This window comes from Copadichromis virginalis, linkage group LG17 (genome assembly GCF_057382275.1).
Source record: "Copadichromis virginalis isolate Kocher_CV1m ecotype Utaka linkage group LG17, C_Virginalis_male_GT1.1, whole genome shotgun sequence".
NCBI lineage: Eukaryota > Metazoa > Chordata > Actinopteri > Cichliformes > Cichlidae > Copadichromis > Copadichromis virginalis.
The window spans coordinates 41,031,881-41,057,959 of NC_140634.1; the positions used below are offsets into that span (position 1 = coordinate 41,031,881).

Below are 26,079 nucleotides of genomic sequence, written 5' to 3' on the forward strand. Positions count from 1 at the left end.
TGTGTTGCCGTGTTGGAGAGCACTGAGGACTCTGACCCAATTTAACAGCTCTTTGCAGCCGATGGAATTTGTGAGTGAGTGTGTGTTTACATATGTGAGTGTGGTATGAGAAGTGGTCACAGGCAGCTGAAAATACTTGTCCTTGTGAACCTGTTCTGTATCGCTTAATGCCCTGTGATAACTAAGAGTAGTGTAGCACATAGATAACTGATGGCAGTTACATGAAATGCTTCATTATCACTTTTTCTCTTGTGACACTAGAAGGTCACACAGGCCTACGCAGCTACAATTACAACTGGGAGAATCAGCACAAGGCTGTGATGGAGTGCTGACAGAGGGCATCAGGGTCTAAAGGCCACTTTTGTGACCACAGAGAGAATTAAAACTTTAAAATCTGAGGAACTTGGAAAGAAAAGCGACTGGACTTCTTGAAGACGTTTCACGTCTCATTTGAGAAGCTTCCTCAGTTCTAAGTCCAAATGGTGGACAGTCCCACGTATCGCCTTGACAACATTAAAATCACGGTAGGCAATGAATTTTTTGATTTTGAATGATCAAAAAACCGAGATTGAACTATTTGGACCTCCTGACCCTCGTTCCTCTCTTAAGGGTGACCTTGGCCCTTTGGAAAACTCTGTTCTTTGATGGCAGATTTTCATTTGAGAAACAAATAAATTCTGTTGTAAGAGCCATCTTCTTTCAGCTGAGGGCCCTTGCTAAGAACATCTTCTCACCCAGGCTCGACCACTGCAATAGTCTGTATTTTGGTATCAGCCAGGCTCTGCTCTCTCTTCTTCATATTGTTAAGAACGCTGCAGCCCAACTCCTGCCAGGCACACGTAAACACCATCATATTTCCCCAGTCTTGGCTCGTTTACACTCTGCTTCCAGAACGTTATAGAATCAACTGTAAGATTTCATTGCCCGTTTTTAACTCTCTAAAATAGATTAGCTCCTTTGTACCTCTCTGTTCTTTTAACCAAACATACTCCAAACCAAACTCTCAGGTCAGCTGATAAGTTGATTCTGATTGTTACTAGAAGCAGACTGAAACACAGAGGAGACCGAGATTTGTGATTGTTGCACCTAAACTTTGGAACAGTCTGCCTCTTCAAATAAAGATCTCTCCAACACTCGACATTTTTAAAACCCGTCTGAAGACACATCTTTACTCTCTAGCTTTTAATTGTGACCCAGGTGTTTAGCTTTTGTGTCTTGCTTCTTTATTTTTCACTCTGTACAGCACTTTGGTCAACCTGTGTAGGTTTTAAATGTGCTTATAAATAAATTGACTTAAGAGGGTCATTGACCCACTATTGATAACACTCCTCATCACATGAGCTAAGGTGTGAAAAAGGGTGTGGGTCATTATCAGTAGAGGTTTCCGGTGAAACCACTGTCATCAGTCAGGTATGCCCATGCTGGGGGTGGGCATTAAACAACCTGGGGTCAACCTCATGGCTCACAGCTTTATCAGATCTATGATATCCTTCACCCACTAACAAATCACAGAGTTCAAAGCACAGTTTACTCTACTGAACTGAACAACAAGGGGCCTTAGTTGGGACTCCATGTCTCTGAACAAGGCCAAACTGTGAGCAACAGCTTCCAGCTCAGACGCTCAAAGTATTTTATGATGGGAAGCCCTCCTGGCATCAGAAGCAAACGAGTGGCCTGTGAAGAGAGTGAAATCCCAAAGTACAACACCAAGATTACTGTTAGTGTGTAGTATCCACTTTGAAACATACAGATGGCACCTTTGGAGTGATGGCTCTGGAATGACTTTCCTTCATTCCCATGTTTCACCAAATCAGGGAAGTTTTTTTATAAAACAACTAGGTGGGAATAAACACAGACATCTGGGTAATTAAGTGTGTCTTATTGTTCATGCATGTCTTTTTTCAATTATTATTTTGCTTTTCATCTTGGTGTCAAGCACTTTAAATTTTTCTGGGAAAGGTGCTTTATAAAAAACTGAAGAAAGACAGACAACACAACAGAAAGTTTTCAACCAAGAGCCAGAAAGAAGGTTTGACTGGAGGCGCATGCAAAAAGTGTGCAGTGTATTTGCAAACTAAAGAGCCATTTCATAGAGCTCTGTGAAAAATAGCCAAAGCCTCCATGCACTGAGTGTGTTTAGGGCTCTGAACAGAGGTGTGGGCACGGATATTGGCACTGAGCCTGCTTCCAGCATCGCGAGGACGCTTTGCTGATGTATGCAAAGTAGTGCTGTCAGCGTTAATCTCATTAAAATGACATTGACGGCATAAGCGCATTAAAAATTCAAATTCAAATTTTATTTGTCACGTACACAGTCATACACAGTACGATATGTAGTGAAATGCTTGGACAACTGCTCGTGACCTAAAGAAAACAAAAAAGGAAAAGGCTATGAATAAGATAGGAAATAAATATGAAAAATTAAAAAGGGTAAATTTAACTAGGAAGGAATAAAATATAAATTAAGGTTAAAAATGAAATAACTGTACAACACAAATTAGAATGAAGGGTAAATTTAACTGGGAGAATAAGATAAAATATATAACAACAATGTGTACAACAAAATACACATTACACAATATAGAACTATATAAGAATGTATGAAGAAATCTAAATATAAATAAATATATACACAATAACAGCAGCTGTACAAGTATTAACTGGAAATGAAGAATATAGTGACCAGTGTTGTGCAAAAACAAAGTCCAGAAAGTCCAGTGTGTGTGTAAGAACTGCATGTGTGGGTCAGTACTGTGTGGTGGTGTGATTGAGAGACCGTATCGCCTGCGGGAAGAAGCTCCTCCTCAGTCTCTCTGTGTTGGTCTTCAGGGAGCGGAATCGCTTTCCTGACCTCAACAGAGAGAACAGTCTGTTGTTGGGATGGCTGAGGTCCTTCACGATCTTCCTGGCCTTGGTCCGGCACCGCCTGCTGTAGATTGAGTGCAGGTCAGGGAGCTCGGAGCGGATGGTGCGCTCAGCTGACCGCACAACCCTCTGTAGAGCTCGTCTGTCCTGCATGGTGCTGTTCCCGAACCAGGTTAAGATGTTTCCCGCCAGGATGCTCTCTATGGTGCACGAGTAAAAGTTCGTGAGCACCTTGGAGGGCAGTTGGAAGTCTCTCAAGCGTCTGAGGTGGTAGAGACGCTGTCGGGCCTTTTTCACCACGGTGTTGATGTGACAGGACCATGACAGGTCCTGCGTGATGTGAACTCCGAGGTATTTGAAGCTGTCCACTCTCTCCACTGGGCACTCGTTGATGACGGGGGTCTGGTAGTTCCTCTCCTGCTTAGTGCTGAAGTCCACTATCAGCTCCTTTGTCTTACTGACGTTTAGAAGGAGGTTGTTCCTCTGGCACCAGTTCTCCAGATTCCTAATCTCCTTCAGGTAGGCCGTCTCGTTGTTATCAGAGATCAGGCCCACCACGACGGTGTCGTCAGCAAACTTGATGATGGTGGTGGAGCTGGTAGTGGCCACACAGTCATATGTGTACAAAGAGTACAGCAGGGGGCTCAGAACACACCCCTGGGGGGCTCCAGTGCTGAGAGTGGTGGAGGCTGAGACATGTCCGCCCATCCTTACTGCCTGTGGTCTGCCAGTTAGGAAGTTGGAGATCCACTGACACATAGATGAGCTGAGTCCCAGATGCTCCAGCTTGGTGGTGAGTGTGGAGGGAATTATGGTGTTAAATGCAGAGCTGTAGTCTATGAAGAGCATTTTAACATAATTCCCCCTTCTAGTGTCCAAGTGAGTGAGTGATGTGTGGAGGAGATGAGAGATGGCATCGTCTGTGGAACGATTTGGACGGTAAGCGAACTGTAGTGGGTCCAGTGTGTCTGGTAGTGAAGAAATGATGAAGTCTCTGACCAGGCGTTCAAAGCACTTCATCACTACTGAGGTGAGGGCTACAGGGCGATAGTCATTGAGAGAAGCAGGGTGGGGTTTCTTCGGGACAGGAACAATGATGGACTCTTTGAAGCATGTGGGGATGACCGACTGAGATAAAGAGATGTTGAATATCTCAGTGAACACAGGAGCTAGCTGGTATGCGCAGTCTCTTAGGATACGACCTGGGATGCCGTCTGGTCCTGCTGCTTTCCTGGTGTTCACTCTCTTGAAGGCTCTCCTTACTTCATGCTCGGAGATGACGAGCACGTTTCCGGTGCTGGCAGTATCTTCCTGTCTGCAGCCGTTAGCGCCGCTAGCACTAGCATTGTTGGAGTCCTTAGCTGCAGCCTCGAAGCGAGCATAGAAAGTGTTCAGCTCGTCTGCCAGAGTCACAGCTTCGTTCGTCATACCGGTTGTTGGTGCTTTATAGTCCGTTATTGTCCTTAGTCCCCGCCACAGGCTCCTAGAGTCACTCTGTTGGAGTTGTGACTCTAGTTTCCTCCCGTAGCGCTGCTTCGCCTCTTTCACCGCCCTCCGCACGTTATATGACGCGGCTTTGTACGGGTCCATGTCCCCCGTCGTGAGTCCCGTGTTGTAGGCAGCGGTGCGGGATCTCAGAGCGTCGCGGATGGTTTTATCCACCCACGGCTTCTGGTTGGGAAACGTTGTGATAGTCTTTGTCTCCACGGTATCATCCGCTAGTTTCCCGATGAATCCCACAACCGCTTCCGTAAACACGTTGACGTCATCGTCGGAGCTGTTTCTGAACATGCCCCAGTCTGCGTCATCGAGTGCGTCCTGTAACGCGGCCACCGATTGATCCGTCCAGCGCGCGACCTTCCTCTGAACCGGAACTTCCTGTTTCAGCCTTTGTTTGTATTTTGGCATGAGGAAGATGGCGGCGTGATCAGATTTGCCAAACGGGGGGCGGGATTGTGCCTTGTAGCCGTCCTTGACCGTAGTGTAGCAGTGGTCCAGTGTCCTTTCACCCCTGGTGGGGCAGGTGATGTGTTGATAAAAGTTCGGCGCTGCGCGTTTGAGGTTGGCGCTATTAAAGTCCCCCGTCACAATAAGCGCAGCGTCCTGGTGTTGTGTCTGGTGCTGTGTGAGTGCCTCATGCAGCTCGCATAAGGCGGTGACCGTGTCCGCTTGTGGTGGAATATAAACGGCACTTACAATGACCGATGTAAATTCCCGAGGTAGATAAAAAGGACGACACATGATGGACAGTAGTTCCAGATTTGGTGTGCAGGAGCGTGTGAGAGGAACAACGTTCGCACTGTTGCACCAGTTGTTGTTCACCATTAAACACACACCGCCTCCCCTTGACTTCCCCGAGTCCCGTGTCCTGTCCATGCGGTGAACCGAGAAGAACTCGGCCGGCTGGATGGCGTGGTCCGGCACCGCTGGGTTCAGCCATGTCTCGGTGAAGCAGAGGAGATTGCAGTCCCGAATGTCTCTCTGGAACTTTATCCTGGCCCTGAGGTCGTCAAGCTTGTTCTCCAGTGACTGGACGTTGGCGAGCAGGATGCTAGGCAGAGGTGTGCGGTGTGCACGAGCTCTCAGCCTGTTCCTGACGCCGGCTCGCTTCCCTCTAGGCCGCCGCCGCTTCCCTTTGTTCTCCCTCGAGATCTCACTCGGCCAGCTCGGATCCGGAGTTAAAAACTTCGAATTGTGAGTACATTGTATACCAATAGAAACAAGAGTGTCACTGTCATACCTAATGTACCCAATGGTGATGATTTTGCCGATTTAGAAACGCTGAAAACTAACTTAAAAAACAAAGACAAAGAAAAAGTGGTCGGAGCAGTCGTGACGGCAGCCGACCTCACCGGCGCCATCTCATCTTATCTTATATTAACTAATCTCCGTTAGCGAGTTAGTGCCGTGCAGCCGCCCACGATCTGCACTAACGCTTTAACGAGCTGACTGCGCTAACGCGTTGACGCTGTGCAGCCACACACACGGGCCGATCTGCGCTAACTCGCTAATGGAGATTTGCCGCGTTACATGCATTTTAATGAGATTAACGCTGACAGCACGAATGCAAAGCTATCCTGGCTGGGACTCCCCATACTAGCGAGCTGGAGGATCGACCTTTGACCTCTTTGGATCGGCTCCATTCACACCCATTCATACATGCACTAATTTTCTATGTAGAAGTGCTTTCTGTCAAACACATATGCTATCAATCTAACATGGGTCAGTGTCTGGCACCACCAGGAACTGAACCATCAACCTTCCAATTAGTAGATGGCTCTATACATGGGCCAAATAACTCTGAGCCACTGACCTGACAGTTGTTAGGCTGGATGCTGAATTACTATTAGCATTAACTAATGTTTCCACCACCATAACTTCAGTTTTCAGCATCACAAACATGTTGTAATACATGTACGTAAACCGAAAGGGTTTGTTGTTGTATGCAGTCAAACTGTTTCTAAAATGGAAACCGACGGGCAGTCATTCTGAAAGACTTTTCTCTTTTGAATATTCATTATTGCTCATTACTAAGAAAAGTATTTCTTATCCGATTACTTCATTAGTTGATGGAATCATCGATAGACTACTCGATTACTAAAATAATTAATTGCTGCAGAGGTCTTGGGACTGTTTGAAAACTGGAGTTTGTGAAAAGAACTTTACAAAAATAAATAAAAAACTAAACACTCGACAAAGTCTTTTGACTTCTCCTCATCATCAGCGCGTATGACGAAATCCTGTCCGAGTGGCGACACCTATGGTTTAGGAGAATACTGCGCCGCGGGTATAAATGGCTGCATCTGTGCGATGACCACTGCGAAGGGTATATTGGCACCTTAACTGTTCATCTTCATATTTTATTTTACCTTCTGTAGGTTTCTTGTAGATTTTCAGTGTAAAACAAACAGTAGTAGAATGGGATCAGTTGGATTGTCTTCACGTTGGAGCTTGTTGGGCAGACGGTTTGATTAAGGACTCCTGCCAGCTTTGTCCCAGGTTTTTATGGCGCTTACAGTAACAAAAGTGTTACAGTGATGCTAGAAAAGCTTCCTGCACTGCACCTGTTCTTTCCACTGCTCTCTGCCGTGAGTAGACGGACGATAAGTGCTACACAGTTGTGACTTTAACGAACCATCGAAGCAAAAGTTTTACATTTAAGATTTGTTTTTCAACAATTGATTACTCAATGAATTATTCCAGCCCTAACTGAAACCCACAGTGATTCCCAGTAAGGGTCTGTGCTTTGCACAACTGCAATCCTATCATTGTGCTGCCTTTGGTCTCTTCCAGTGTATCAAACAAGCACAGGAGGAGGTAAAAACACAAAAAAAACAAACACCTTGTGCTCTGTTAACAGTCTGGTTACTTTGTGGAACTAAAGAGGGTAACGAACATCTTCTGTTCACGCTTTCAAGCCAAAATTCAGGCTAGTTGTTATTTTAAAAAATAAAATGATGTTTGAGTGTGACGACCTAAAACACATCCATTCTTCTAAACTGGGGGAAGCATGCCTCTTCTACTGAGCTTTTCTCTGTTTATGTTTGAGTCTCGTTCAGGTTCTGGATAGTGTTCTGCAGAATCAGCCCGGAGCATGCAGGCGTCACACTACAATTTAAAAATCAACAGTCCTGTCGTCACTGGAGCCACTGTACAAAACTCTTTTCATGTGATTGTATGGACCAAAAATACTTTTATGCTGCAGGGTTCATTACAATATCACATCTAACCCTGAACATCGAAGCGCCGAGAGTTCAGCCGTTTCCAAACTTATAGATATGTTAACCAAGGAAAAACCTCCTAAAAGTGCAACCTGCTGATGTTTTCACAGGAAAATTAAACGTCTACATATTCAGTCCAAACAAATCGAGGTAGCCCCTGAATATGACATTACATGTCTACATATTTGTTCATTTCATCTTCTTTGATGAGAAATGAGAGAACCCGGAGTACCCGGGTTCTCTCCGGGTACTCCGGCTTCCTCCCACCGTCCAAAGACATGCAGCTTGTGGGGATAGGTTAATTGATTAATCCAAATTGTCACTAGGTGTGAATGTGAGTGTGAATGGTTGTCTGTCCCTGTGTGTTGGCCCTGCGACAGACTGGCGACCTGTCCAGGGTGTACCCCGCCTTTCGCCCTATGACAGCTGGGATAGGCTCCAGCGCCCCCCGCGACCCTGAAAAGGATAAGCGGAAGCGAATGGATGGATGGATGGATCTTCTTTGATTGTCTGTGTTAATAAAAACCTGTCTGTTTCAAGTCTAACCTAAAGAAAGTAACACTTCATTGCCTTTTCCACTCAACAACAAGGTGAATATTGTGACACGCTGCGATGATATACCTGCTGCTTGGTCTGTGGTGTGTTTGTCTTCGGGACTACGCTGTTGTTTTTCTCTGTAGCCATTTTTCTCGTTCAAAAGCGACTGTTTTGATTTTCGTGAACGAGATCCTCTCACCACTCATTGACGCAGCTGACTAGCCAATCAGTCGCATGCAGTCTGTTGACTTTACTTGGCCAAGCAGGTACTAAAAAAGTAGCTGGTATCAAATACAAGGTACTACCACCTAATGGAAAACCCAAAAACCAAGCTGAGTCGTGCCGAGCGGACTTGAGTAGGTATTAGTGGAAAAAGGCTTTAAAGTTACCGGTGTTCTAGGTGTTGAGTAGATCTGAGTTGTGAAAAACACACAGCTGCTTATGTAACAGTTGTTCTATGATAGACATGCATGTCCTTACCAAGCTCGTTAAGGCTCTGAGCCGCCTTGGTGATCTCCCTGCTGCCTCCTTGCAGCTGTCCCTGAAGCCTCTTGCTCAGATACAAGATGCGAATGATCCTCCGCAGAAGGTCACAGGCACCCTGCAGCAGTGAAGAAGGGAGGTGTTGAGACGACTGACGTAAACAAGAACTGAGAATTACACAACTAATTCCATTAATTGAGACACGGCAAAAAAGCAGTCAAGAACAACATGTTTCCAGTATGCTTCTCATTTTCATATCGCATTAAATGGTTTCTGTGCGATATGACGACATATATCAAGTGATGAAATTAAAACATCTATTGTTTCATACTATACACTATTGTTTGTTTTGTGGTGTCGCAAAATAAACCGTTTACTCAATATTTGTTCATTGTTTGGACGGTCACCATGTGGATGCAGAGAATCCCAGCATGACCAGTGAAGACGAGGCAGAACCAGGCAGCTCCAAACAGAAGGACCAGTCCAAACAAAAAAAAAAAAAATATATATATATATATATATATATATATATATATATATATATATATATATATATATATATATATATATATATATATATATATATATATTTATTTTAGGGGTGCAACGATACACAAAATTCACGGTTCGGTTCAATACTTTGGTGTCACAGTTCGATATTTTTTCGATACAAAAAAATGTTCATGCCTTTTTAATTTGTCATTTATTAAAATTATAAATATATATTTTAACTCAAAAGTACAGTTTTTAAATTTAACCCTAACCCTTGTGTATGTTTTTTATTTTGACAGCGAATGCGCACCTGCGGACCACTTATGTGCAGCCCTGGTTATTTAGCTCGTCATATTGCAGCCACAGAAATTCTTTTGTCCGTGAAACCATAAAGCTGCACTTTCTTTTTGCCTTATAGTCTGATTTGTCATAACTTCTCCGTTTTGTGGTAAGCTTTTCTTTGGCTGTCACTTCTTCACCCTGACCTGTCTTATTTGGCTCAGCAGAACTGAAATGCTTTTACACACGCTCACTCACATAAGCTCAGCGATTCTCTGCGCGATCAACCTCTCACATGTTTAAGCTGCAGGAGATTTCACTTGTCATGTTTGCATAGTAAGCTAACGATTAATAAGACGATGTCAGAGGAATTGGTGCACAAATTATCATCACTCACAGATCAGTGCTGTCGCTCTCTATATATGTTCTTCCTCTACACCCCCCCAATTTTTGCACATGTCGAGGAGCGTGTCAGGCTACATTTCACTGTGTGTTATACTTGTATAACTATGCATGTGACAAATAAAGAACCTTGAACCTGTCAAATGCTCAGTAAGCCAGCAAGCCTGTCTCCTGTCTGTGACACTGTTTGAATTGTGATCAATGGTTTATCACCAATGTGCTACAACTATCTACTTATGTGAACCGTTGCTGAAGCACAATGACTCAAAGAACAGACACAGCGTGGAGTCGGTATAATCAAAAAGTAGAATAGCAGATGGAGCTACTGCGATGTCACCTATTGGCTGCTCACGTCCAGTTTTGAAGGCTGGAGATGAGTGCTTACACCATCTCCATCTTGGTTTTAAAAGAAAACTGGTTGTGATAAAGAAAAACAGATCTTAAATGGGAAACGTATCTGCGTACACTTTTCGGTCAGTCACTGGGGAAACCGTGAAAAAACTTCAACAACCAAAATAAACCATGAAAAGCACAGACAGCGGCAGCGCTGACACCGTTTAACACTGAACTTGGCTCTCAGACCAACAACAGCAGGGGCGCCCCACAGACCGGCTGCAGGACATCCTCTCTATACTGCCTCCATCTGACCACAGAGCTCACTGCAGGCAGACGAACGGGCCCTGGAGTGGAGCGGCATAATTCCACTTAACTGTAAAACCGCACGCTGACTGGCCTGGACTTGTCATTGACAAGCCAATAGCCAATGAGTGTGCAGTTTAAAATGTTTTATACAGTCTATGCAAATTATCAGACTTTGTAAAATGTCACCCTTTTACAAATAAAACTACTAAAATAAATCTGCTGAGAACTGTTTTATTTAACCTTTGCACTCAGATGTTGTAGATGATCCCACACTGTCTCACTGACAGCTGCTGAGTCTCATACTAGAAGCACAAAACAGCTGACATGCACAACACAGAGGCATCAGCCCCAGAGGGACTCCTGAAACACGCTGACCTTTTTACAGCTGTTGTTTCATCAATATTTAACCCTGAGTTTCCTCGTCTGCACGAGCAGGAGGCGTGGAGCGCCGTGTTCTCACAGAGCTGCACAAACAGCAGCTCGGAGTTCAGGCCAACAAAAGCCGACCTTCTCGTCTGCACCGTGGTCTCTCTGGGTTTTCAAAGGTTTTTCACTCAAACTGTCACGTAAAGAGTTGTCATCTATCATTTCAAATGACACTCAATCATTTATTCACAAATGACATGATATTCAACTTACCTGCAGCCTGGCGAGCTGAGTGATCCTGGCCACAATCTTGTTGTATGGCTCAACAATCTTTGTCCTTATCCTGGAAGGACATCAGTGTTAGATCAGACAGATAGAGCTGTACTGCAGCAAAAACTGTACCTGGAACAACCTGGAACAACCTGGAACAACCTGGAACCTCACACCAGCTTTTGGAATGTGCATACAGGCTGAGGTTTGTTACATTAGTCAAGGTGAGTTTCCATGTTTTATTACAATCTGTGGCAATGCCGCACAGTCGACTGAATTTTAATACTAATCATCGGTTCTCACGATTAAATAAACAGAATCCAATGATATCTAAAACATCAAAGAAAATCAAGTTCTCCTTCAATCAGCGCCTGACCACGTGCCTTCATCTGCCCGTCACAGCTGTTTCCTGCACAGTTTAGCTTGACGCTTCCTGGATGTAACACTAACTTAAACCAATACAAAACAAAATCAAATGTCTGCCACTGCAGAAGATGAAGAGTTTGTCCCCCAGCACCTGTGGACTGTGTAATGATTGTGAACATCAACGTGAAAGCGTCTTGACTCGTTAAAGATGTAGCCAGGCGCCACCCTATGCCAGGAGGAAAGAATCACCCACCGTGGTATCCGACTCTTTCTGGAGCAGCTAGTACCAAAGCACACAGTGTTTTTGCTTTCCCAAACACTGACCCACTTTGACCTCCTGTCTATGAGGGTCGGGTAAACTTTGAGCTGCTGACAACAGGAGCAAAATATACATTCTCAGTATCTTTAGCTCCCGTCTGTCCTGAAGAGAATCCCTCCATCTCTGCCCCTTTTTGTTGTTTTCCCTTGGGAATACTGCATCCCATCCACAAATTCTGCAGTCAAACAGTAGCCTGATTTGCCCTGGTTTCTGAATGATAGATACCAAAACTTGGCAAATACTAGAGATGGCACGATACCACTTTTTCATGTCCGATACCGATATCATAAAGTGGATATCTGCCGATACCGATATGAATCCAATATAATGTGTTTTTTAATCAATAAAACTGTTTTTTAATATCTTGCTGCTTTTTGTATAAGTTCATACTCAAGTTAAAAAAACAAAAAACAAAAAAAACACTAAAGCTATTTTGTTAAAAATACACTGCACCCAAAATATTTCATAGTTCAGTAAAACTGATCAATCTAATAAACTTAAACCTGCTCCATCCTCCCTACTCTGGTATTTTAAAGAGTACTTAGCAGAAATATTAAGCAACCTAACTAATAGGGCTCTAAAACTCCCAGCAACAACAAAAATAAATAAATAAAAAATAGGGAACCACCCTCCACCCTCCACCTTATGATGCTTAATCGACGTAATCAACTTTAATTTGATGCAGGTTGGAAAAAAAAATGCACAGAAATAAATTATTTTTCAAGAATAATTAAAAGTGCTTGCTCCTCCCCTTTGTGAGTGTGGACGCTTCATCTCTTTGCTCTTGAATGCTTTGCTTCTTATATTGATTTTATTGATTTTATTGATTTTTATGCTGATTTTTTCCTTTTTTCCGTGTGAGCTTACCTGCGATAACTTCTGGACACTTGTAGATCATTAGGACTAGAGTGTTCTTAACAGAAACAGCAACATTTTATGGTTACCTTGTCCTCAGCGCTCCGTGTGTCTGTGGCCTAGACACAGCTGAAGCCTGATTACAGCGTCTGGGCACCGAGCAGCCTCAATAGCCTGGAAAGGTGCTAACCGCTAGGCTAACTAGCAACAAGATGCCTTCCCTCTCCACAGATGACTACCACAGCCTCCTGCAGAAGATTGCAGTACTGGAGACAAAAATTCATCGCTTAGAAGTAAACGTGGAGGTAAATGGACTGTGTGGAAATGAAACAACCTTGCCTTTGATTCAAAACAATGGCGATGAGCAAGCTAGTACACAGCTAAGGAGCACAGATAACATGACCAAGAAAGTAGACTCTGTGCATTATTATAAATCCTCAAGTGATAATCCCCCCTTAGACTGTCTTGGTGCAAAACCAAGACATAAATCATGTCTCCTGGAAGGGGGAGGACGTATCACAGGCAGGGCACAGCGAGCTGAAATCTCTGAAACCGACTGGCCTTCACTTCCTACGAGACAGAGAAGCTCTTCTACCCCTGTATACGGGAGGAAACAGGACTGGACAACCGTGAATAGGAAGGTTAACAACAAACCTCCAAAACAACTGAATGTGAAACTGCAGAACAGATTTGCTCCACTATCAAAGGACCCTGGATCTATATCGGACAACCATCCATCTAAAAGCAGCGAAATAAGGTCTGAAAATCTGTTGAAAAGTGAAAGGCCACAGGGAAAGCTAAAGGCTAGGCCTGAAACTCTGATTGTGGGTGACTCTGCCGTAAAGGATGTACAAAGGATGTGCGGTAAGAACACTAAAGTCCTCTGCTTTCCTAAGGATATGGTCAACAACCTGAAGGAGAGAATTCTTCAAATTGCAGATGAATATCCAACTGTGACAAACATTGTTCTGCATACAGGGTCAAACGATGTGTCCAAACAACAGTCGGAGGTTCTGAAACGGGACTTTACTGGATTATTAAACACTGTAAACTCTCTGAATGCAGCTGTATTCATCAGTGGACCTGTACCGCCGGTCAGAGGAGGAGACGAGAGATTCAGCAGGTTGTTTACACTGAATAAATGGCTTATATCAGCATGTGCTGACCACTCAGTGCACTTTATCGACAACTTTAATATTTTTTGGGAACGCAGGCATCTGTTCAAAGCAAATGGATTTAATTTTAACAAGTCAGGGGTGAAACTGTTCACCTCCAACTTGTTTTATTCCATACGTCATCCATCTGTGCTTGGTGCCAAGGCTGAGATAAACGAGGAGTTATCTCATAAAGAGGAACAAACAGTACTCCAAGAACAGACAAAGCCCAGCAGAAACCTTGAGGAGGAGCTCCATCTGCCCCCACCCGGGAAGAGCCTCAGAAAGGAGAGACATCCATGGCATCTGAGGAAGAGCCTCAGAAAGGAGAGACATCTAAGGCAAGAAGAGGGGTCCCTATTTGCCTCCAACTCTCTCAACAACACCAACGACCAGGACAAGGGACCACGACCTTCCCCAGTCCCCCAAACCCCTGACAGGCCATCACCCTCCTCCCCCTCCCTTTCTCCCTCCTCCCCACACCTGAAATTCACTGAGGAGATGATGGAGCGGGTCAATGCTGGGCTCAGATCTACCCCCCGTCCCAATCCCTTTTTGTCCCCCATAAACCCCCCACCAGAGCGGCCAAAGGTTCGCCATCGAGCCCCACCCTCAACAGAGCAATCGAAGTCACATTGCCCAGCCTCGCCCCCCTTAGTTCCTCTTCATGCCCTGTCTCCGCAGTCTGATGCGTGATGTGTGAAGGGTCCGGGCTGTGAGGATTATGGCAGTGGTGACTTTTCCCAGGAGAAGCTGGGACCCTGTTTACTAGAAGGTTTTAAAATTTCTGTACTTTTAGGTGACAGGAGACATGTGGCCTGGTCAAAACACAGAGAGCTGCACTCTAAAAGATCTTTAAACATAGTAAACATACCTTGTGTGCCACAGACTGCTCCCAAACACGAGGGGACAAGTAATACCTCTAAAACACTTAAGTTGGCTTTATTAAACATTAGATCTCTAGCTGGGAAAACATTTTTAATTAATGATTTAATCACTGAGCACAGCCTTGATTTTATGTTTTTAACTGAAACTTGGTTGGACCAAAGTAACAGTGGAGCTGTTCTCATCGAGACGACCCCTCCTAACTACAGTTTTATCAGTGAGGTCAGGGTGAGCAGGAGAGGAGGGGGGGTTGCTGTCTTATTTAATGAATCATTTCAATGTAAGCAGCTATCTCCTGGAAGTTTTCAGTCTTTTGAATATGTGGCTTTACAGCTGAAGGCCCCATCCAAAGTTGTGTTTCTTAATGTTTACAGGCCTCCCAAATACTGCACAGACTTTTTTAATGACCTCAGTGAACTGCTGTCTGTGATCTGTGTTGATTTCGACTGTGTAATTATTGCTGGGGATTTTAACATCCATGTGGACAACCCTCAGGACAAAGGGACTAAAGACCTGAGTAACACTCTGGGCAACTTTGGGCTGACTCAGCATGTAACAGAGGCCACACATAATAGAGGACACACTCTTGACCTACTGATCTCCAAAGGCCTGAGCATTTCAAAGGTTACTGTGTCTGATGTGGGCCTGTCTGATCATTACTGTGTTTTCTTTGAAAGTAAAATCTCAGCCCACACAAATATATCACCAACAGTGATCACAAAACGGTGTATAACTGAACACAGTAGTGCAATTTTTAACCAGGTCTTCCCATTAACACCTGACCTGTCCAGAGGGTCAGTCAATGAGCTCGTCAATAGCTTCAATGCTAACATGTTAAATGTAATGGACACTATTGCTCCCATTAAGGTGAAGGTCATCTCTGGAAGGAAAAAGTCTCCATGGAGAAACTCCACACTGGTGAAAAATGAAAAAAGAGAGTGTAGGAAAGCTGAGCGCAGATGGAGAAAAACAAACCTCCAGGTTCATTATGACATTTATAAAGAGAAACTTCACAATTATAATTTACAACTGAGGAGTGCAAGGAGGTCCTACTTCTCTGACATCATCACTAAAAACAGCCATAATGCTCGGGTCTTATTTTCTACAGTTGACAGGCTAACAAACCCTCCTGTGTCAGTGGCAGCTGAACTTCATTCGACCATGGCCTGCAATGACTTTGCCAAATTCTTCACTGAAAAAATCCAAAAAATTAGACAAGCAATTGGTACATCAACAGCAGATCCAGGATATGTACTGTGTCCACCAAAAAACTGTTTAAACACCATGAAACAGTTTCAACCTATTAACAGCAAAGACCTGGAGGACATCTTAGGTCAACTGAACTCCTCCTCCTGCTGTTTAGATGTCCTTCCAACAAGTTTTTTCAAAAAGGTCTCAAAGACTTTAGAGTCAGACCTGTTACAGATCGTCAACTTTTCTTTATTATCAGGTGTGTTTCCAGAATCACTAAAAACTGCTGTAATCAAACCTATACTGAAAAAGGACAATCTTGACAAGACACAAATGAACAACTACAGGCCGATCTCAAATCTCCCGTTTTTAAGTAAGATCATTGAAAAAGCAGTTTCTCAACAGCTCAGTTACTTCTTAAAACAGAATAATTGCTACGATGCCTTCCAGTCAGGTTTTAGACAGAACCACAGCACTGAAACCGCTCTGACCAAAGTCAAGTCAAGTCAAGTCAAGTTTATTTATAGAGCACATTTAAAAACAACCAAGGCTGACCAAAGTGCTGTACAGTAAATACAGATAAAAATACAATAGAACACAATTTCGTAAAACACCTCGCTGATCAAAATAAAAAATAAATAAACAAATAAATTAAACCTTTCTAAAAGCCAATGAAAAGAGGTGAGTTTTAAGAGCAGTTTTAAAAGTTTCTAGGCTTTTGGAGAATCTGACGTGAGGAGGTAAACTGTTCCACAGTCTGGGTGCAGCCACAGCATACGCCCTCTCTCCCTTTGTCTTTAATTTATACCTGGGAACATCTAAAAGCATCAGATCGGCTGACCTCAAAGATCTCCTGGGGCGATAAGTACTAAGGAGTTCTGACAGGTAAGAAGGTGCAGTGCCATTTAAAACCTTAAAAGCCAGCAGTAAGATTTTAAAATCAATCCTAAAAGCAACTGGGAGCCAGTGGAGAGAGCAGAGAACCGGAGTGATGTGGTCTCTTTTTTTTGAACCGGTCAACAGGCAAGCGGCAGCGTTCTGCACCAGTTGAAGGCGATGTAGACAGGAACGATCTAGGCCAGCATAGAGGGAATTACAGTAGTCCAGCCGTGAAGTAATAAAAGCATGGACCACTCTTTCTAGATCGTTCCTGCAAAGGTAAGACTTGACTTTGGCTAAAATCCGTAAATGATAAAAAGATCCCTTAACTACAGAGCTGATTTGTTTATCAAGTTTAAAAGCATTGTCAAAAATAACTCCAAGACTCTTAATGGAAGAAGTGCAATCGGAGGTTAGGGGTCCCAAAAAGTCAAGAGAGAAGTTGGGATCTTTAGGAAGCCCAAACACAATGACTTCAGTTTTGCTTTCATTAAGGTGTAAGAAGTTAAGAGTCATCCAAGTCTTAATGTCAGACAAGCAGGAGAGTAGCGGCTGCAAAGAAACATTGCAGTTCAACCTCAGAGGGAGGTAGATCTGAATATCATCGGCAAAGATGTGGAAGGACACATTATGTTTACGGAGCACATCGCCCAGAGGGAGCAAGTACAGAATAAACAACAGGGGGCCTAGTATGGACCCCTGAGGTACGCCACAGGTTAAAGGAGCTCTGGGAGATGACAGTTCACCAAGGTGAACAGAAAAACTCCTATTATTCAAATAGGACTGGAAAAACTTTAAGACAGTGCCCTTTAAACCGACACAATGTTGAAGGCGGGCTAGCAGTATGTTGTGATCTACAGTGTCGAAGGCTGCTGTCAGGTCCAAGGTTACTAAGACAGCAGCACAACCAGAGTCAACAGTTAAAAGCAAATCATTAAAAACTCTCAGTAGGGCGGTTTCTGTGCTATGCCGAGCTCTAAAACCAGACTGGAACTTCTCATAGAGATTGTTGTTGTCAAGAAATAGCTGGAGCTGCGTGAGGGTGTTTAATGACATATGTCTGAATACAGACAGTGGAAAAATGTCAGTCCTAGTTTTACTGGATCTCAGTGCAGCATTTGATACAGTTGACCACAACATATTACTCAAACGACTGGAGAACTGGACAGGTCTTTCAGGAACTGTACTAAACTGGTTCAAAACATACTTAGAAAACAGGAAATACTTTGTATCAATAGGTAACTTCACATCTGAGCAGACAAGTATCACATGTGGAGTTCCCCAAGGTTCCATCTTGGGACCCCTTCTGTTTAACATCTCCATGCTCCCACTGGCACAGATTATAAACAACAACAAAATAAACTATCACAGCTATGCAGATGACACACAAATATATATCACAATGTCACCAGGAGACCGAGGCCCTGTACAGGCTCTTGGTAAATGCATTGAGGAAATTAATGACTGGTTGTGCCACAATTTTCTCCAGCTAAACAAAAACAAAACTGAGGTAATAGTCTTTGGCACCAAAGAAAAACGATTACAGGTCACCAGAGAACTTCAATCTATACATCTAAAAACCACAAACCAGGCGAGAAATGTGGGTGTAGTGATGGATGCAGACCTAAACTTAGAAAAACACATTAAGACAATAACAAAGTCAGCTTACTATCACCTCAAGAATATATCAAGAATAAAAGATCTGATGTCTCAACAGGACCTGGAAAAACTAGTCCATGCATTCATCTTTAGTAGGCTTGATTACTGTAACAGCATCTTTACAGGTCTACCTAAAAAAATCAGTCAGACAACTACAGCTCATTCAGAACTCTGCTGCTCGAGTCCTCACTAAGACCAAAAAAGTGGACCACATCAGTCCAGCTCTGAGGTCCTTACACTGGCTGCCTGTCCGTCAGAGGATAGACTTTAAAGTTCTGATGCTGGTCTATAAAGCTCTGAATGGTTTAGGACCAAAATACATCAATGACCTCCTGACCCAGTATGAACCATCCAGATCCCTCAGGTCATCTGGATCCGGTCTTTTATCAGTTCCCAGAGTCAGAACCAGACACGGAGACGCTGCATTCAGCTTTTATGCTCCTTATATCTGGAACAAACTCCCAGAAAGCCTCAGATCAGCTGAAACACTCAGTTTATTTAAATCCAGGTTGAAGACTCACCTGTTCTCAGCTGCATTTGAATAAAGCACCAAATCCACACTTTAAGCTTAAATTTCAAAACTTACATTTAACTACTGATTTTATCTACTGTTCTGATTTTATCTGTTTTGATTTTATATACTGTTGTTTGTTTGTTTGTTTGTTAATTAGTTAGTTAGTTTATTTGCTTGTTTTATTCAATTTTAAATCATGCTTTTTATTTGTTCTTGTTTCTAATGTCTCTGTAAAGCACTTTGAATCACCTTGTTGTTGAATTGTGCTATACAAATAAACTTGCCTTGCCTTGCCTAAATAGATTCAGCATCTTTCTTCTACAGACTGCACAGATGGTACCTTCCCAAAGGAAAAAGTACTATAGCTTACTAGGGCATATTAGACTTAACAGTTACTATATACAGTAATGGACTTCTATACATTTAAATCAGATTAAAACTTTGGGTGTAAGATTCAGATAATTATTTATTAAAAGCTAGACATTTTAAATAAGAAAGAAATGTCTTTGTGCCCCCTTTTCCCTGTTCATGCCCTATCGGCCCCCCTGGCTAAACTTTGCAGATCAACAAAGGATAATATATCGAGTGCGGGAGAGAGTGTGAGTGGCAGCAGGAGGGAGAGAGAGAGAGAGAGGCAGTCGCTCCATATATCGGCTGTCGGATCAGCATGAGCACTGCTGACGATCCTTTCCATGCACATAGTGGTCTTTTTTCTTTGGTTTCTTTTCAAAGCACATCCAAGAGATGTGAGACACTCGCTTGTTCTCGGTTTTTAGACAGATGCCGTTTTGGTGTTCATGATGTGAAGAAAAAGCTCATCTTTAACTGACGGTGCCCGTCTGTTATCCTCTGCGGCATGACTAAAGCTCTGGTAGCCAGTGTTATCCTGAACTGGCTTTTCAGAAGGCCTGTTTGCGCACTCACCTGTAAGCCTCACATGGTCAGAAAAAAACTGAGCTGGACGGTCTCCAGAATTCTGGTCTTCAATAGGTTCACAGTAGGTTTGTGGGCAAATGTCTCCTACCCATCAGAAGTCCAGGCATTGGGCATATTGTGCATGGGGTGGTCCATAATACCGACTGTGGACCTCATGGACACAGATAATGTCCCTTACGAGCAGTGAGAGGATTTCAGCTGCTGGGTCAAGAGGTAGTATTTTGGCAGCAGCAGCTTTGAGATGAGGCTGATGAGTAGCGGTCTCTGGTGTGGGAATTTCCTGTCTATTATTGGGAATCGAGCTAAACTCGTTGGTAGTCCAAGGGATACACAACCATCTACAGCTTGGATTATGAAGCCAATGGCCCTTCTTCCACACACATTTTCTTTTTTTAAGGACTTCCTCTGGGACACACACTGACTAAACACAGCTTTGAACTTTGCCTTCCCCACAGTCCTCTGTGCAGCTGGATGTTGTAATAGGAGAGTTCTTCCTGGTTTGCTCCCCACCTTGCTCCTCCTCTGAAATCCAAGACCGTCATGTCATGCATGGAGGTGGACCGTTAGGAAGAGCCGGCATGCAAAGAGCACTCAGAACAGCGCATTACAGTGTTGCAATCTCTAGCTTTGTGGTTCATAGATATGCAGCATTTTTAATAAATGGAATGCTTTTTGAGGAAACTTTTAAAGAGTGTGGTTTCTTATGAACGGGACAATCCTTGTGTGGATCCATACCAGGCTTCATGGCTACAGTCTCAGTCTTACTGCAGAGTGTCAGAGAGAGTGAGGGGTGTCATGTTGGAGCTCTGAAGGGAAAAGTTTGGGTCTGTTTTCATTTCTGTGTGATAATTAACAAAATGAAAGAATGAGAATAATGGCTAATGAACAAAGTGCTCGTTTGTATCTAGTCCCCTGAGTCAAGTTCTTAAGTGTCTTCATTTTGCCCATGACTAAAGTGTGCATTAACATCTTCATCAGTGACACAGCAGGGAATAAAGGAAGGCCGGGGACCACGACTTCACTTTTACCATCGTCACTGTCTGTAGCAGCTTCTGGCACCTTTGCTGCAGCTAGAGCAGCTTCAGTTTTGCCTCCTTCATTAAGCGCATTAAGAGTTGCATCCATGCCAGCTCTTTCAACCTCCGAGTCTATTTGGCATCTGCTCTGGTGGGAGCCGATTTTGCTTCTACTGGCTTAGAATGACATCGACTTTGCAGCCTCACCTTTAGAATTGATGCTTGACATGTTTCCAGCTCCCAAGGACCTAGAGTGTATCCGGTCCACTGTGATGCTCTGGACGTTTATTCTTTTCACTCTATTGATCTCACCACTACACTTTTTTAGTTCATTGTTATTTTTGTTAACAGACCACACTAGATGCCCAGTTACAGAAATCTAAAGGCAGTAAAAGGAAAACAGTGGGTGAATGTGAAGAACTAAGCCAAACATGTCTACATATTTCCTGTTAACATCAACAGTATATAGACTGGCTACAGTCAGAGGCAAACACGTTTACCTGTCAACAGCTGCCTGTAGAGCACTAATCCTTGTCTGCATCATCTGAAGGACGCCTGAAAACAACATCATAATTTTAGTCCTTCAGGATATTTTGAACTTGGAGCTACTTTGTTACCAGACTTATTTCAAGCAATGTTAGATCTTTCTTTTGGTAAACTGCAGGAACTGCAAGCATCTGAAAAGCCCATTATGAATGTACTCCTTTAGTACTTCTGCAAATGTTACCCATCCATCCTCTTAATGATCAAAGTTCAGGTTCATTTGAAAAGTATAAGTTTAATATTAAAGCAGATGTGGTTTTACGGTGTAATAACAGTAATTAATTCCTTCCTAAGTACCAGCAGTTCTAAAAATAGCCACCGTTCACAGATGATCAAATGTTGACTGTAGTTGAACTAATCAAAGCATGGCATTTGTTCGGCATAGTGATTCACACGATGAAGCCTAAAACTGCTAAAAATCAATTTGTCTGTAAAAGAAGTTGACAGATCTGAATTTATGAGAGTAGCTTGTGGAAAAGTGGCAATTTACCTTCCAGAGACTCTATCCCAGTAGCCTGAGCAAGTAAGTCTTCATGTCTGGCCACAACCTGGAAAATATAAACATAAATATAAGAAGACTGCACATGTTATGGTAACTGTTTGTGCTTTATATGACATATTAATGTTTGATTTAAGTTGCTTTTAGTCACATTTTATATATTCACATTGTTATTTTCAGAGATGAGCAGTAACGCGTTGTTACTGTAATCCGATTACTTTCTTCAAGTGACGACTAAAGTAAGGGATTACTACTGCAAAAAAAAGGTAATTAGATTACCGTTACTTTCCCGTAAGCACGCTGCGTTACTGCGTTACTAAAACCGTGATTTTTTTGTGAGGGTCTCATGACAGTGACGTAAGCGAGTGCGACAGTTGTGGCAACAGCTGTGTGCAGATCAACAAAGGATAATATATCGAGTGCGGGAGAGAGTGTGAGCGTGCAGCGTTTAAAGCGTGGAAGTACTGACCTTACTTTGAGTTTGATTCCACAAAAAGTGACAAAAACATTAATTAGCATCCGCTGTTCACTGCGTGGGAAGAAAACTTCTTTTTACAGCGAAAAAAAACCCTAAACTTCCAAGCAAGCACCGAGTAGCTACGACGTAATGGGAAACTCACAGAGAAACTCTTCAACTGACCGCTACAACACACCTGGACCAGGGCAAACATCCGCCTGCTATACAGGTGAAAATAGAGCAACAGGACTGCTGAGACTTTGACTTTATTTATTTTCTGCTGTGTTTTACTTGCATCTATTTGAAAGACTGAGTGTAAACACAAAAAATATTTTATTTTATGTGCTGGAATGTGCAGAAAATAGGTTTAAATGTTAAACTAATTTCTTCCAGTCAGAGAATGGTGCATATAATTTAATGTTTGCTTGATGCATAAAGTTAAAAGATTAAAACTAATAAAACAAGTTTTAAAAAGAGACTTTTCCATTTGATTACATTTTGTATGACGGATTAGGCAGAAAGTAGAATTGGGCTGAAAGATCTATCGCTTTATCACCTATTCAGGTTGTAAATCATGTTTTTAACCAAGTAACTAATTACTTTTGAAAATAAGTAATCAGTAAAGTAAAGGGACTACTTTTTTGGGGAAGTAATCAGTAATTAGTTACTGATTACTTTTTTCAAGTAACTTGACCAACACTGGTTATTTGATTCTAACTTTCAGCACTTCTAAAGTGGCTAAAATTTCAGTAGACTACCTTAGTGTTGGTATTTATTGTTAAAACAATAATAGTAACTTTTTAATGGCTTAAATTTTGTTGTGACGTCCAGCATCTTGCCCAAAAATACTTTGGCAATCATGTTTTGCATTCGTCAACACATCCTACAGGTCAACTCAGGATAGATCCAGCGCTCGTCCTGAGTTGTCACACTGATACAGACATTTAAACTTACACTGGGTTCATCTATTTGGATCTGCTTAGTTTTCTCACAGTAATTTGGGAATGCTGGTTATTACTGAAAGTTTATAAATTAGTGCATTCTGAGGGAAACAGTGGCCCAGGTGAGCTGGATTTGTACCTGGGTGTGTAGCTCCTTGTCCAGCTGACTGATGCCTTGTGCCAGCTTGGCCAGCTGTTCAGCGATTACAGCATGGTGAATGGCCTGAGCGGTGTATGTCTTCACATCAAAGTCCTTTACTAGGAAATCAGCATAACACTCTGCAAACACAGCAGTCAGTTTTCAAGCCATTAACTCTCCCAGTCTCACATATTAGACAGCGAGCACATAATCAGACACGTCACTGTCTAATTATACAATTAGCGACTTGATGGGTACCAAATGTAGTTTCTACTTTTTTTTGTCACAAATACTAATTTAGCCAAATGAATTGTACAAACAATGCAAACCAGGTTATTGATGTTAATGTCGCTTCTTCACTGGCTAAAGAATTTTTTACAGTCCTGCGAGACTCTCGCAGCTTTTGATAAAATGCCTTCAAACGATCGACGATCGTATTTAAAGTCGATGCACCAATTCTGTCATGATAAAACTCATTTTACCATCCTTCAAAAGTGAATTCGTGGAAGCTTCTCTACCGTCCTCCATCTTGACAGTTCCGTGTGTGACGTAAATGTGACGGAGTCCGGAAGCTACATGAATCTTAAAGGGACACACAACCAAAGAACTCCCCACAAAACGTCTCTATCGCCCCCTGGTGTCTGGCTGCAGTATAGGTCATAAACCCCGTCTCCTTCATGTTAGCGGATGGGATTGAGGTCAGACTAAAACAAAGTTCCCCTCAAATACATTTTTTCCCAAAGAAAAAAGATCTGCCATTATTAGCACTTCTTATCTTGCTGATTTGTGTTCAAGGAGTTTCCTTTCTCATAAGTGTAATTCTAATAATTCTAATAATTCTGAATGGCATTAAATTGGTGCAACGTCACCATAACATCTAAGATGAGCAGTCGTCAGTTAATCTGTGCACATGAGTGATTTTACCCTGATTAAAGAAATAACTGTGAGCCTGAATGTTGATTAAAGTCATGCAGACATTAGATCTGCTGCTCTGACTGAATTGAAGGATGTTGGGACCTGCAGCTGAAGATGAGACACTAAAACAGTTTATATAAGAAACTGAGAAAAGTCGCCAGGCTGCTCAGTCACTAACCAGCATTACAGTTACTGTACAATTATTATTACTGTACTGTACTCTTAGACTGTAATGCACGTGCATGAGGGGAGGGGGGGGAGCACCTGGCCCTCTCCTGATTGGTGCCCGAAGTGCCCTTTTCTTTATTTTCTATGTGTGCATGTGGACTCCTGCCTGTGCCCCTCAACAATAGCATTTAACTATTAATCACAGTTTTGCTAATCAGAGGGATCTGGCTTCCATCAGTCACATGATGACCATTAGCCAATGATCGTCCTTGACGGCAGAGCGGGCTGGTTACGAGCCGGGAACAAGCTCTCAAAGAGCATGTGCATGTTTTGCCCATTGTTTTGCCCATTGAAGCCAAAACGTCTCTATCGCCCCCTGGTGTCTGGCTGCAGTATAGGTCATAACCCCCCCCCCCCCCCCCCCCCCCCCCCCCTCCACGTTAGCAGATGGGACTGGGGTCAGACTAAAATAAATTTATTCTCCTCAGATTTTTTTTTTCAAAGATTCTTTCTTTTGTTTTCAATAGTTCTCATCACGCTGATTTATGTTCAAGGGGTCTCCTTTCCCATAAGTGTGATTCTAATTCCTAGAGTGGTGATGTTAAATTGTTGTGAAACGTCATCATAACAGCTTTGACTGGCAGCTGCAGTCACGGAGAAACTTGCGTATCTCTGTTCGGGAATAGCAGATAGAGCGTAGGCTCTGAGAGGAGTGCCAGCGTTTACGCTACGAAAACACGACCGAGTGTTTTAACCTGACAGCCTGAGGTAGTGAGGCCTCGTGAGGCGTTTCAGCACATTCCCAAAACTGTATCTGTTATATTCTCTCTTATAACTTAACTGGTAAGTAACGACGCCTTCTTTAGTTGTAGTGATTTACTTTAATAACCAGTCTAAGGAAAGGCGCAGGCATATCAATGCGCACATACACCACACTTTGTGTTCTCTACTATGTAACAGAAAGTAGTACCACAAACTATAAACTGATTTTACTAAATACATAACAGTATCGATACTGTGTCGACACAGTGTTGCTGTTTTGCTCCATACTGACACCTGCTGGACCTTAAATATCATTGCAGGCAACTTACTTGAGACTCACAACAGACACTGATTCAATGACCTAGTCATACTTGTTTACACTGTAAGGTATTGTACTTTCCATGGAATCATTTTATATCTTTTACATTTCAAATATTGTGAATGACATTAAGTGAAAATTAAAATGAAAGTATTGTGAATATAATATTACCCATTTAAATGTAATTGACTCAGAGTTTAAGAAAAATAAGTTTATTCAATGTTTTTGCATTCAGTCTATTGTGTTTTTTTGACACCATTTCCCCAGCTTTGGAAAACTCAGAGGCATAAATGAAGCTGGGGTACACAAAAACTGTAAAGCCAGGTGGAAAAGGTTCGGATGTCTTCCTTTTCCCCCAGTATGTTAAAGGATCCTCTGATCTTGGAATGTTTCTCTCCGACACTCTCCACAATACTAAGGGGTTGGCAGTCTTTTATAATAAAATTCAGGACTGCCTGGTCCAGAACAGTCTTCCTAGATGTTTGATTTCAAAATAATAAAACAC

At 42.8% G+C, this 26,079-nt stretch overlaps 1 protein-coding gene across 1 annotated transcript in view; it reads right to left on the reverse strand.

Moving 5' to 3' along the window:
- cog5 (component of oligomeric golgi complex 5) overlaps positions 1–23,951 on the reverse strand; it is a 72,128-nt gene extending 48,177 nt beyond the window's left edge. The window contains exons 1-6 of the mRNA XM_085436298.1: positions 23,893–23,951; positions 23,411–23,550; positions 21,865–21,922; positions 21,332–21,386; positions 11,061–11,130; positions 8,604–8,724 (exon numbers count right to left, since the gene is read on the reverse strand). Coding sequence (XP_085292424.1) covers positions 8,604–8,724; positions 11,061–11,130; positions 21,332–21,386; positions 21,865–21,922; positions 23,411–23,550; positions 23,893–23,938 — 490 coding nt within the window. The 5' untranslated portion in view covers positions 23,939–23,951. The remainder of the gene's footprint in view (positions 1–8,603; positions 8,725–11,060; positions 11,131–21,331; positions 21,387–21,864; positions 21,923–23,410; positions 23,551–23,892) is intronic.
- Positions 23,952–26,079: the final 2,128 nt, after the last annotated feature.